At 36.7% G+C, this 12439-nt stretch overlaps 1 protein-coding gene across 1 annotated transcript in view; it reads right to left on the bottom strand.

Annotated features, from left to right (window-relative positions):
* The window catches only part of GPR98 (G protein-coupled receptor 98), a 543192-nt gene that overhangs the window by 403434 nt on the left and 127319 nt on the right, over positions 1-12439 (bottom strand). The window contains exons 35-39 of the mRNA XM_010831922.1: positions 7422-7552; positions 6263-6362; positions 5098-5277; positions 4198-4361; positions 174-267 (exon numbers count right to left, since the gene is read on the bottom strand). Of these exons, the coding sequence (XP_010830224.1) occupies positions 174-267; positions 4198-4361; positions 5098-5277; positions 6263-6362; positions 7422-7552 (669 nt within the window). The remainder of the gene's footprint in view (positions 1-173; positions 268-4197; positions 4362-5097; positions 5278-6262; positions 6363-7421; positions 7553-12439) is intronic.

Here is a 12439-nt window from a genome sequence, read left to right as displayed (position 1 = left end):
ACACAACTACAATATACGAGGGTCTTTAAACTAAATCTAAAAGCTCACCATATTTTCACATATAGCTGAGATTAGCAAACTTCACAATGATCATTTCTGATTAAAAACTGAAGAAATTTTATTTCATTTGCAGTGAGTAAACAGAAACAAACAAACAAAAAAGGCCAGCATACCTAATCTAGGAGGAAATGAAGTGAAAGGAGCCATGATAAGTTCCACATGAGTTAAATTCACGAGGAAATATTCTTCTAGTTCTGGTATATCGTCCTGCAAAAATTCACCCATTAAATTCTCTACAATTATGCTCTCAAAGTAATTACCTCTTACAAGCTGCTTTTTGAAATTATCTTTTAAATATATATATTTAAATGGTATACAGAAAACATAAAAATCCAAACACAGAGTAGAAAAGATTTAAGTCAGGAAAAAAAACATGCCTTAGCAATGATTTTTTTGGATTTAACACCAAAAACAAAAGCAAAAATAAAAAGTGGAACTACATCAAACTGAAAAGCTTCCGCATAGCAGAAGAAAACATCAGCAAAACAAAAGGCAACCGATCGAATGGAAGAAAATATTTGCAAATCACAAAGATCCAAAATATATTTTAACAGTCGTATAAGTCAATAGCAAAACAACAAATAATCGGATTTAAAATGCAGAGGAATGGAATAGAAATTTTTCCAAGGAGGATATACAAATGGCCAACCTGTGCATGAAAATGTGCTCAATGTCACTAACCATCATAGAAATGCAAGTCAGAACCACAATGAGACATCACTTCACACCTGTTAGAATGGCTATTATCAAAAAGCTATCAGTGTTGGTGAGAATGTGGAGAAAGGGACCCCTTACACTGTTGGTGAGAGTGTACACTGGTGCAGTCACTGTGCAAAACGATATGAAGGCTCCTGAGAAACTTAGAAATAGAACCACCAGCAATCGTACACCTGGGTATTTATCCAAAGGAAATGAAAATAGAATAATGACGAGGTATACGCACTCCCATATTCATTACAGCATTATTCACAATGGCCAAGTTACAGAAACAGCCTAAGTGTCCATCAACAGATGAAGGGGTGAGATGTGGTACATAAGATGGAACATTATTCAGCCACAAGAAAGAAGGAAACCATTCGTTTTGATAACAAAGATGGATCTTGAAGGCATTATACTAATCAAGCCAGACAAAGTTCTACCATACTGTATGGTAGAACTTATATGTGGAATATAAAAAAAAAAAGAGTCAGACTCATTAAACAGAGAATAGAAAACCAGTTGTCAGGGGCTAGGTGGGGAAGTTGGGGTGGGGATAGGGAAGGAATTGGTAAAAGAGTACAAACTCAGCTAAGGATGACTAAGATCTCAGGATCTAAAGTAAAACACGGTGATTCCAGCTGACAACACCTTACTGTGTAACTGAAATTTGCTGGTAGAGTAGAACATGTATGTTCACACACACACAAAAAGATAAACACATGAGGTGATGGAGGTGTTAACTAGATATGCAGAATCCTTTCACATGTAAATATACATCAAATCAACACAATATATGCTTTAACTACCTTCCAATTTTACATACTTTTTAAGACTTTACATAAGTTTACCATGCAGTATGGGTTAACTGTACTTCAATAAAGCTGAAATTTTTTAAAAAAAAACATAAAACTATTAAACTTTTATACCTGATTATACGTTATTATGTTGAACCACATGAAATCATTTTATATTGATTTCAGTTTTTACCTGGATTAATATGAAACCAATTATATAACTATACAAGCTTAATATTATTTGAAATATAATAAGAGGAAAAGATTTTAAACTGCTTTCACATCCAATTAAGAGTGAAGAACAGAATAACGCGGTGGGAAAAACACAGGTTTTGTAGTCAAAGAGACCTAGTACAGCATTTCTGTAATTTCAGGTGAGTTGTTAAAACTTTCAGGCCTCAATTCTGTCATCCTTTTTTTTTTTGGCCACACCGGGTGTTCGTTACTGCACGTGGGCTTTCTCTAGCTGCGGTGAGCAGCGGCTACATTCTAGTTGCTGTGCACAGGCTTCTCATTGCAGAGGCTTCTCTTGCTGCAGAGCACAGGTTTAGGGCTGGCGGGCTTCAGCAGCAGCGGCTCCTGGGCTCTAGAGCACAGACTCAGCCATTGTAGTGCACAGGTTTAGTTGTCCTGCAGCACATGGGATCTTCCTGGAGCAGGGATCGAACCCGTGTCCCCTGCATCAGCATGCAGATGGACCACCAGGGAAATCCAATTCCAATTTATAATGAAGGAAAAATCAGCTACTTTGGGGACTTCCCTGGTGGCTCAGATGGTAAAGCATCTGCCTACAATGCAGGAGACCCAGGTTCAATCCCTGGGTCAGGATGATGCCCTGGAGAAGGAAATGGCAACCCACTCAAGTACTCTTGCCTGGAAAATCCCATGGATGGAGGAGCGTGGTAGGCTACAATGGGGTCGCAAAGAGTTGGACACCTGAGCGACTTCACTTTCCCTTTCTTTTTTGGGGGATATTGATTAAAAATATGTAAAACTGGTTAAACATAATGCATAGCAGATGCTTAACCACTGAACCATTAGGGGAAGTCCAATTCCAATTTATAATGAGGGAAATAACAGCTACTTTGGGGATATTGATTAAAAATATGTAAAACTGGTTATACATAATGTATATGGAGTACCTGGCCCTAGAGCGAGTCCCTACAGAGTGATAAATATTAGTGATGGTTAATTTTCACACAATACTATGATTAATGACTAACAAGGCAGGTGCTCAAAACAGGAGGACTAGCAAAACCACATCATCAGCAACTAGACAGACAGCAATATCTACACAGAAATGCAGTGTATATATATATATGAATACATAATATCAGTATATATATCTCTCTCTTCATTTTATTTAATGGAGATATGTTGCCACATGAAAAATTAAGAAAATACAAGTCACTGGCTCTGTCTTCTATAATACACAGACCAATGAATTACAAAATCAGCGATGTACAGGGACTGTCTCCCATCTACCCTCACTGTACCCCGTCCCCACAGAACAACTCTCCTCAGTCTGTATAGACTGTATATATCCCCCTGGCCTGGTTTATTTCTGCACATACAGACTTGTGGTCTTTTAATCTTGTGCTAATAATCTAAGAACAGAAAGGGCTACAAAGACCTAGGGAGAAACAAAGGAAACTTTGAAATTCTGTGTTCATAGAACAAGACTCTGTAAACTAGACCTCTGAAAGGCGACTTTCTGCTTTAAAAACTAACATATCTGAGGAATAATTTATTTTTATTGTTACATTAACAGATACTATATTTGAAAGAAGATCACCTTAAAGTTTCATTAAATCCTGTGTCGTATGTCACAGACTGAAATAATGTTACCTTTCATCTTACAGCTTTAGAATTCTCAAATTACTGTATTAGGTCACAGTGTCACAGTAATGAACAAAACAAGAATTACCGACTTCAGATGGTAGATGGTTTAGTACTTATAATTTTGTAAATGTAAAAAGCTTCTGAGAAAATAAGAATTTTTAAGAAACAGAACCCCCAAAATACACAGTAATTGAAAATTCATTTTCTAAGGCAATATTCACTCTCTCCTTCCTCCACCCTCTGCCTCACAGTCATCTCCTACCCTCTCCATAGGTATTATTTTCATAAACCTCTTGGAAGTGAATTTAGGTAGTTGAAACACCAGGTCCCAAAGCAGCACAAGATTCTGCAATGTGAAAAATCATATTAAAAAAAAAAACAATTTCAGTCACCAATGATTACTTTAAGCTTGACCATAATCACATCTTATACCATCAGCCTCTGGTGAGTTTCCTGCTATCTCTAATTTAACCAGTCTTACCAACTAAGACCTGACCTACATGGCTTCACTGCTCCAATGAATCCTTCAGAGTAATCAAAATGCTCCTCTGGAATCTCTCAGGCCAATGCCATCTTAAAGGGGACTTCTCTAAAGAAATTTTCTTTATCAAAAGTTGTTTCTATAATAAAATACACAACAACAGATGACCCTGTCTAGACAAGAACAGAATCCCTGTGTGGTTAAAAAAAGAAATCACAGAAAGAAATAAGCTGATTTAAAGGCACCAGAGCATTTAATCAATTTCTACTTGTTACCTGGCTATTCACGTTTAGTGCAGCAACAGCAAAGTAAGTGTTTTACCTCAAGGATGGTAATGTCGATGGCTCCTGCTGTTTCCCCTTCTTCTAAAATCAGAAAGCCAACGACCGGGACAAAGTCCACATCTGGCTCAGCGAGGTTTCCTTCTGTCTGGTTCTTTTGGCTCAACATTCCAGGAACTGTGGCGTACGTGACATTAACTGCTCCTAAGTGAATTGGATGGGAAAAGATTTTATAATTAAAATTTTTTTAAAAAATAGGAGGTTCAAGACGGAGGGGACAAAGGTATACCAAAGGTATACCTATGGCCAAAGGTATACCTATGGCCAGTTCATGTTGATGAATGACAGAAACCAACACAATATTGTAAAGCAAACATCCTTCAATTAAAAATAAATAAATTTTTAAAAATAACACTACGAGCTTTTTGACTTTTGTAAAAGCACCTCAGTAGCTACACTGTTGGCCCCCAATTCTTCACCCCTTCCTATGTTTCTGGCCTTTACCATGTAATGGCTCAGTGATACTGCTCTGTGGGCAAGGCAGACCACCCTGCCTCTAGACTTTGGGTTGACTGTGTGACTTATTTTGGCTGCTAGCGCAAAGACAAAGTGACTGTGTGCTAGTTCTGAGCCTAGACCTGATGGAGTCTGCATGTTTTTGCTCGCCCTCAGTGCCTCTACCGGTGGCAGGAGAAGAATGAGAGGCATACTGGAACAGAGTCACCCTGGGCCAAGCCCAGCTCAGTTAGTGGACCCATAGCCCACCCGCTATCATATGCTGTATGACTGTATATTGTACAGCATTTTGTGACACTAGATAGTACAATATTCATTTTTTCCCCCATTCATGGTTTATTTTAGCAATGACTTTCATCCACCCTAGTAGAATACTTAAAAAGCACCTGCCTGGAAATTCCATTCATTCTAGGGTAACACAAACCTAGAGATCCGAATTCTCTGTTGATGAAAAGCTTAACTGTTGTGTTAGCCTCCTGCAGCAAAACAAATCTTGATGAAAGAGCAAAATTTAACACTCCGTGTGGTTCATCACTGGCTTCTACGGTCAGAACAGCTGCGTATCCTTGAGCATCGAGCAGAGCGGCGCCTGCTGGTGATACTCCTAAGAAAGTCAGGGACCACAAGAAATCGAAGGGTGATTTGGCATTAACTGCTAAACACTTAAAATATAATCTCACCCTCTGAAACACAGTAAAGTAAGAGAAAGTGGTTACTGTTACTTCTCTAACAGAAGCTATCTTTTACCTCTCTTCTTCTTAGGCAGTAAATCCTGATTCTTTCTTGCTTGACCAGTTATTGTTATTAGTTGCTGTACTGGTCATCTGAATTACAGAAAGTGATCAGAAACTGAGGAAAATACCCAGATTACTTACACAAATTACTAAATCTAATTTATCCCATATAACTGATCCAGAATCCAAACTGGGAGATGGTGATGGACAGGGAGGCCGACGTGCTGCGGTTCATGGGGTTGCAAAGAGTCTGACACAACTGAGCGACTAAACTGAACTGAGTATAAAATTAATTTCACCAAATTCTACCTTTGGAGATGTATTTTATTCCATAGGAAATACTTAGCAAAAATTCTAGAGTTTTTAACTGAATCTATAAGTATTTTCATGCTGAGCTGATTTGTTTGGATCTAAACTGTTACAGGGCAGATGATATTTAAAGTAACATTTTTTAAATCGGTATCCACCTAATCGTTAAATATTGCTGCTGCTGCTGCTGCTGCTGCTGCTGCTGCTAAGTCGCTTCAGTCATGTCCGACTCTGTGCGACCCCACAGACGGCAGCCCACCAGGCTCTCCCGTCCCTGGGATTCTCCAGGCAAGAACACTGGAGTGGGTTGCCATTTCCTTCTCCAATGCATGAAAGTGAAAAATTAAAGTGAAATTGCTCAGTCGTGTCTGACTCTTAGTGACCCCATGGACTGCAGCCTACCAGGGTCCTCCAACCATGGGATTTTCCAGGCAAGAGTACTGGAGTGGGGTGCCATTGCCTTCTCCGATCGTTAAATATAGATAGCAACTATTATTTTTTCTGAAAATAACATACCAGAAAAATAACAATAAAATTCTGCATTACCTTGTGTCCTGACATCATACAGAATGACCTGGTATACTTCTTTCTCCTCAGGAATATTGTCATCCAACAAATGCACAGATATTGTTTTATTCAATGATCCCTGTATCAAACACAAAGAAATTCATCCCTCTACTGTCACTGAGCACAAACTATCTTCTACTTTTACTGTCTTTATAAACCGTGCACCCAAACATAGCTTCACGTACACTGTTCTGTGGCTTAAAAATAAATTATATATTAAAAAGGAAAACATGACTCCTAGGAAAACAGGCTTAAAGTAGATAGAGAACAAACGAGAAGATTTTGAGTGCTGAGTTAATGTATGTAGATCTTATCTAATAAGCAATGTAGCACTACTAAAAATTCCAGACAATGCAACTGTCTGGAGAGATTTCTATGGCAGTGGTGAATGGGAATAACTGGAGTATGGAAAACAAGACCAGTGTTTTAGGGAAACCAGTTAACAGAAGTCAAATGTAATCAAGTAATCAAGGCAGAAGGTTATAAAGGTTTGGCTTATGTTTAGGCAGTGGAAATGAAGAGAAAAAGAATTAAACACGTCAGCAAATGAGAATTCCTGTCAAGTGAGGGTGGAAAAGAGAAGATGAAGAGTAACAGTGAAGTAGCACTAACTTAATACCCAAGAGCTGCTTTTACATAGCTATCTTTCACCAATCATCTTCTTTCCAAATATCAGAAAGAATACCTAAATGCAAGCTCAAAAACACTGTGTGAACAAGAGATAAAAAGACATTTGTTTCTAGGGCTATATTAGCTGTTTCATAGCAGTGAAACATTTAAGTTCCAAGGGCAATTAACGTTCCAAGAGAGTGAGGAGTAAGCAAAGAGGGACGAGAGTGCTCATCATCTGCAGAATGACACAGCTGCCACCAACACTGGGAGGGCAGGAGGCCGAGAGGGCTTGCCCCAGATACGAAGCCAGCGTTTTCTGTTTGCTTAAAGGAGATCTAGTCATGCAAGCACATGTACAAAAACAAACCCCCTCCTAAAGTCTTAGAAATCCTTTGAGTTCCTAAGGAAGTAGCTCCCTCATCAATCTCTGTTAATCCTTCTATTATATCATCAGAATTTTCCCATTTTCCTCACAAAACACAGTTTCCTCCAAGAAGTTCAGTGCAGTTTTTCTTGGTGCTATTACCTCAGGAAAGAAGAGCTGACCAGTAGAGTTAGCAAAATTGAGTTCTAGGTTTTGCCCAATAATTTTCCAGTTAACAGTAACATTTCCTCGACCAGGGGGTGTTCTTATCACATGGAACTGTAAGATTTCTCCTGCAAGTCAAATGTACAAATTGTTGAATGTTTAATGTAAAATGAACTTATTCATTTGAAGTCAACAAAACCCAAATCCCACACATGCAACTGCTACAATGCCTTTTCTAAGAACATTACAAACCTGGTCTGTTTGCAATTTTCTAGAAGCTTTATACATGCTTAGTGCTTGTTAACACATTACTGCTGATTCCACTTCTAAATACTTCCATTTAGTAGAACTTCAGGAAGTTTAATGTGTAAAAGTTAAAAAGCACATGCTAAAATGGAAAACACAAACTTTTTATACACTCCAAAACATGCACCAGAACAGAAATGTTCTGAATTTTTAATAATTAAGTCCTCATGGTCAAAACTAGCAATAATACAAGTAAATTCTTTCTTCACTTCTCAAAAGGACACAAATTCCTTACACTGGTATGCAATGTGATTTTACACAATGCATGCATAAAAATGCTTGCAAATACCTGAAAATCACATTTCTTTAAATTGTAACTTACATATACCATCAATGATTTTGTTTTATAAAAAGAAATACAAAGGAAAAGTGTCAAATCTATATATCAACCTCTGTAACTTCACCAAAGTTACAGTTATCCTTCCTGGATAATTGAGGCATTTTAGATACTTTCCATTCCTGGCTTTTATCCTCATGTAATACTTTATAAAACTTAAGAAAATCAAAACAGACTTCTCTTCTAAATTACTTAAAGTGAAAAGTAAGCTCCTATGGAAACTGGTGATGGCTTGCTGAAAATATGCTGCATTCAAAATTTTGATGATGATGAACACATTATACTAAGCATAGTACTAAAATATAATAATAATTTTAAAAAGATAAGTGAATTAATGTTTAAAAAGCTTTAAAAGAACACATCCTTATTCAAATTTTATAGCACAGACATATAGTTGAAATCTATGCATATACATTTAAAAAATCACTTTTATTTAGTTATCTAAACAAGCTAAATACTTCTGACCTTTTTTAAAGGAGAATAGCAATAAAAATATGAACAGCTTTTCCAAATATATTTTAACTACCACAGCTTTTTTACTCTTGAAAATAAAAAAATTAAATAATTACTTCTAACAGGTTTCTTAAAATATCATAAATTAATTAATTTAGAGATTATCTTAATTTCAATTTGTTGTTGTTCAGTCGCTAAGTCGTGTCTGACTCTTTGCAACCCCATGAACTGCAGCACACCAGGCTTCTCTGTCCATCACTATCTCCCTGAGTTTCCTCAAACTCATGTCCATTGAGTCAGTGATGCCATCCAACCATCTCATCCTCTGTCACCCCTTTCTCCTCTTACCCTCAATTTTTTAACTACTAATAAACAAAAATTTTTCATACTAAATTTGAGCACACATAACTTTAATGCAATAAATTATTTTGGGACAACAGAAAATATAAGACAGCAAAAACATCAGAAAGACTTCTAAATAAAATTTCCCAAAACAATTCAATATTTAATGTATACATTTTAAAATGTTTCAATATGAAAAAAATTTTTAATTGTATCATGTTAGGAGGCTATGACTTGGATTTTTTCGAAACAGAAAGGAAACACTATTAGAATGTCCAAAGGTTAGGATATAACTGAAAGAATGGGTACAGTCAGCAATAATTGCCATACCATCCAAAACATTTATACTTGTATAACTCAGAGGAATAAAACACAGACACTGTCATGAAACCCTAGAGTAACTCTCTTGTATACCATGCAGAATTCCACAAGGGTTTATTATTGAAAGCCATGGAGAGACCTTTGGAGTTATGAAGCTGTTTCACCTACAGTGTTGTCTGATGACACAAATAAAAAGTTATATAGAGTCATGGATTTCAAGGAAACATAGTAATATTTAAAAATGAAAATTATGTAAGTTTGAAAAACTACTAAAGATGTAATAAAAATACAAATGGCAAAAAAAATGTAGATCAATGAAAACCCATGTTGAAGGGGAACCTGTACATTTCATAATAAAAAATTACAGTTGTAAGATGGTACATAGAGATTTGGGAATAAATACATCATTAAAAGTGAAACTAAAAATGAAATGCTAAGAAGATGTAAAATCCTCCTCTGAACTTATTACATGTGAAAATACTCAGTCTAATACCAATTTTAAGACCACTTTTGAAAATTTAACGATACCACGCAAGTAACTTGCAAGAAAATATGACAAGAAACACAATTTGAAGCACAACACACACTCATAAAAGGTAAATCAAACATTCCTTAAACACATAATTGTATAAAGCTATTGAAAATCATATCAATAGTATGAATGATGTGAAGATTTTCTATTAATCAAAAAACTCTGCCTCTTTAAGGAAGACTGCTAAGAATTAGGTCCATTTGAAATGCTTCCTAGGAAAAGTTAGCGGAAAGCTACCTTCTACCTAGAGAAGGAGTCAAAGAATATAGGAAAAGGAAAAAATTAGAAATAGGTGCTCAGTTTTCTAAATACAAGGGAAGGACAAAAGATAAGGCCTAGAGAGGGAAAGTCAAATTTTCAGATAACAAATGTCTCGACGCACTGCTTCTAGTTTTTTCCCAAGATGAAGCCCTAGGGAGGGCCCTCCCCTATGGAAAAGTCTAACTCCTGGAAAATCATCTTGATATGAAGTCGAGAGTCTAGCAAAAGTCAGTGATACATTTTAACTCTAAGCACATGATCTATCATATGCACCCTTGGCCTAGCCTAACACAAATGAGAATTAGGCATAAAATTTGTTTTAATAACCCAGAGTGTTTCATCTACTTGTTGCAAAACAAATCAGGATTCTTCTCACAAAGATAAACATCAACTACAATGTGTATAACAATAATGGAAACTAAAATATGGGAAACATGTTTTAATAGATTCATGTATACATGGTACCCAGGTACCATCCAGATTGACTGTGCTCTACAACAGAAAATGATTTAAAACAACTACAGAAATACAAATAGTACGAAACACATACTGTCAATAAGAACAGTTAAGATAGAAAGTTGAATGCTTCTAATATAGCAGTTTGATAAATATTTTTTAAAGAATCACATCTCTTGTTCAAATATTTGCCTACAAAAGATATATGCTGTCTCTAAGAAAAGGAAATATTTTAAATCTATTGAACATGACATAATGATTCTGATGCTGCAGAGCTGTGTGAAGTGAACCATCTAACACAGATTTATAAAGAGTGCATTTATACACAGCATGAGATAAAAACCTACTCTCCCATATTTCTCAATTCTGCCCATTACATTTGAAAGAAAGTAATATTTACCACTGGGCATCTATCCAATTGCCTTAGGACAAAAATGTAGAAGTAGGACTTTACAGAATTCAATATATTGTTAAACACCAGGGCAATTCCTCCCCATGAACTGAAAATGTATCCTAAAGCCAGAAGTTCAGCACAGTCCACATTTTAAAACTAATCACATAAATGAAACTCCAACACTAGGTCAAAAGCAATGTTAACACTGCCCAAAGCACACATGGTATTTTTATAATTTCATTTCCTTAGCAGTTATCTTTGAAGAATCACCCTGAAGTTTTCATTTTTGTAAACTTCTGTGTGATATATATTTCTCTATGCAATTTTGCAGTAACATAAAGAATACACACACAAAATGCTGAATTCTTGAGGCTGAACATAATGCTTTTGAAAAAAAGAAAATTAACTTAGACTCTAAGAAAAGGTTCAGGAGGAAAGGGAAAGAAAAGCAAACTAAAAAAAAATAGAAATTTCTTTCATTTTTTATTTGGAAAATGTAAAAAGTCTAGGGAGTACTAATAAATGAAAGCAATTCATCTTTCTGCTTCCTGTACCAAACTCATGCTCACAAGTTGATATGATAAAGCGGCTATTTAACCAATAATACACGTGGACCATGTGTTTTAAGAATCAATCATTTTTCCTGTTTGCATCCTCCTGCAGATATTTAGCTGTTGGAAACTGCAGAGACCACAATCTGGCTTTCAGGCTAAGTTCAGTCAGGTGAAAGAGAACACGGGAGTCAGAACGTGTAGTTTCTCCAAGACGACTAGGAGCTCAGCAGAGAGCCTAAGTTTCTTCAGAGCCCCCAACCTACCACTACCGCCACCATCCAGATTTCCTTAAGATGAATGTTATGACACTAGCTCCTTCACAGTTCGAATCCCCTTAAAGTGATCCAGGACATCCAAATACTTTTGTACTCCTAGAAAAAAAACCCCATCATATTGCTGAAAACCCCATTCCAGTACTCTTGCCTAGAAAATCCCATGGATGGAGGAGCCTGGTGGGCTGCAGTCCATGGGGTTGCTAGAGTCAGACACGACTGAGCAACTTCACTTTCACTTTTCACTTTCATACATTGGAGAAGGAAATGGCAACCCACTCCAGTGTTCTTGCCTGGAGAATCCCAATGATGGCGGAGCCTGGTGGGCTGCCATCTATGGGGTCGCACAGAGTCGGACACGACTGAAGCGACTTAGCAGTAGCAGCAGCAACAGAGCAGCTTTTAAGTCCTCCAGTAAATCTAATACTTTCTGGTTACTGAATTTATACCCTCCATGAAACTAACACTTTTATCCTCTTCTTCTACATTACCTTCTTCTCTGTATTGCTTCAACAAAATAAAAACAAGTCCAAAATACTCTATGTTTTACTATCTACAATGTAAAAAGTCTAGCGAGTACTAACTAATGAATGCAATCCATCGTCCTACTTCCTGTACCAAACTCATGCTCACAGGTTGATATGATAAAGCAGATTTATTATATCTACTTTATCGTATCAGATATGATACGATAATCATATCAGCTTTCTCCAGTTTTTCTCCTTTCCTTGCTCTCAGAGCCAATAAGCTGAATATCCCCTAAGGCAGTGCTTCTCACCCCTAAAGC

Source organism: Bison bison, unplaced genomic scaffold (genome assembly GCF_000754665.1).
Source record: "Bison bison bison isolate TAMUID 2011002044 unplaced genomic scaffold, Bison_UMD1.0 scf7180017864533, whole genome shotgun sequence".
Lineage (NCBI taxonomy): Eukaryota > Metazoa > Chordata > Mammalia > Artiodactyla > Bovidae > Bison > Bison bison.
Note: the sequence above shows the minus strand (reverse complement) of the source record. Positions and strands in the feature narration are given on the sequence as shown.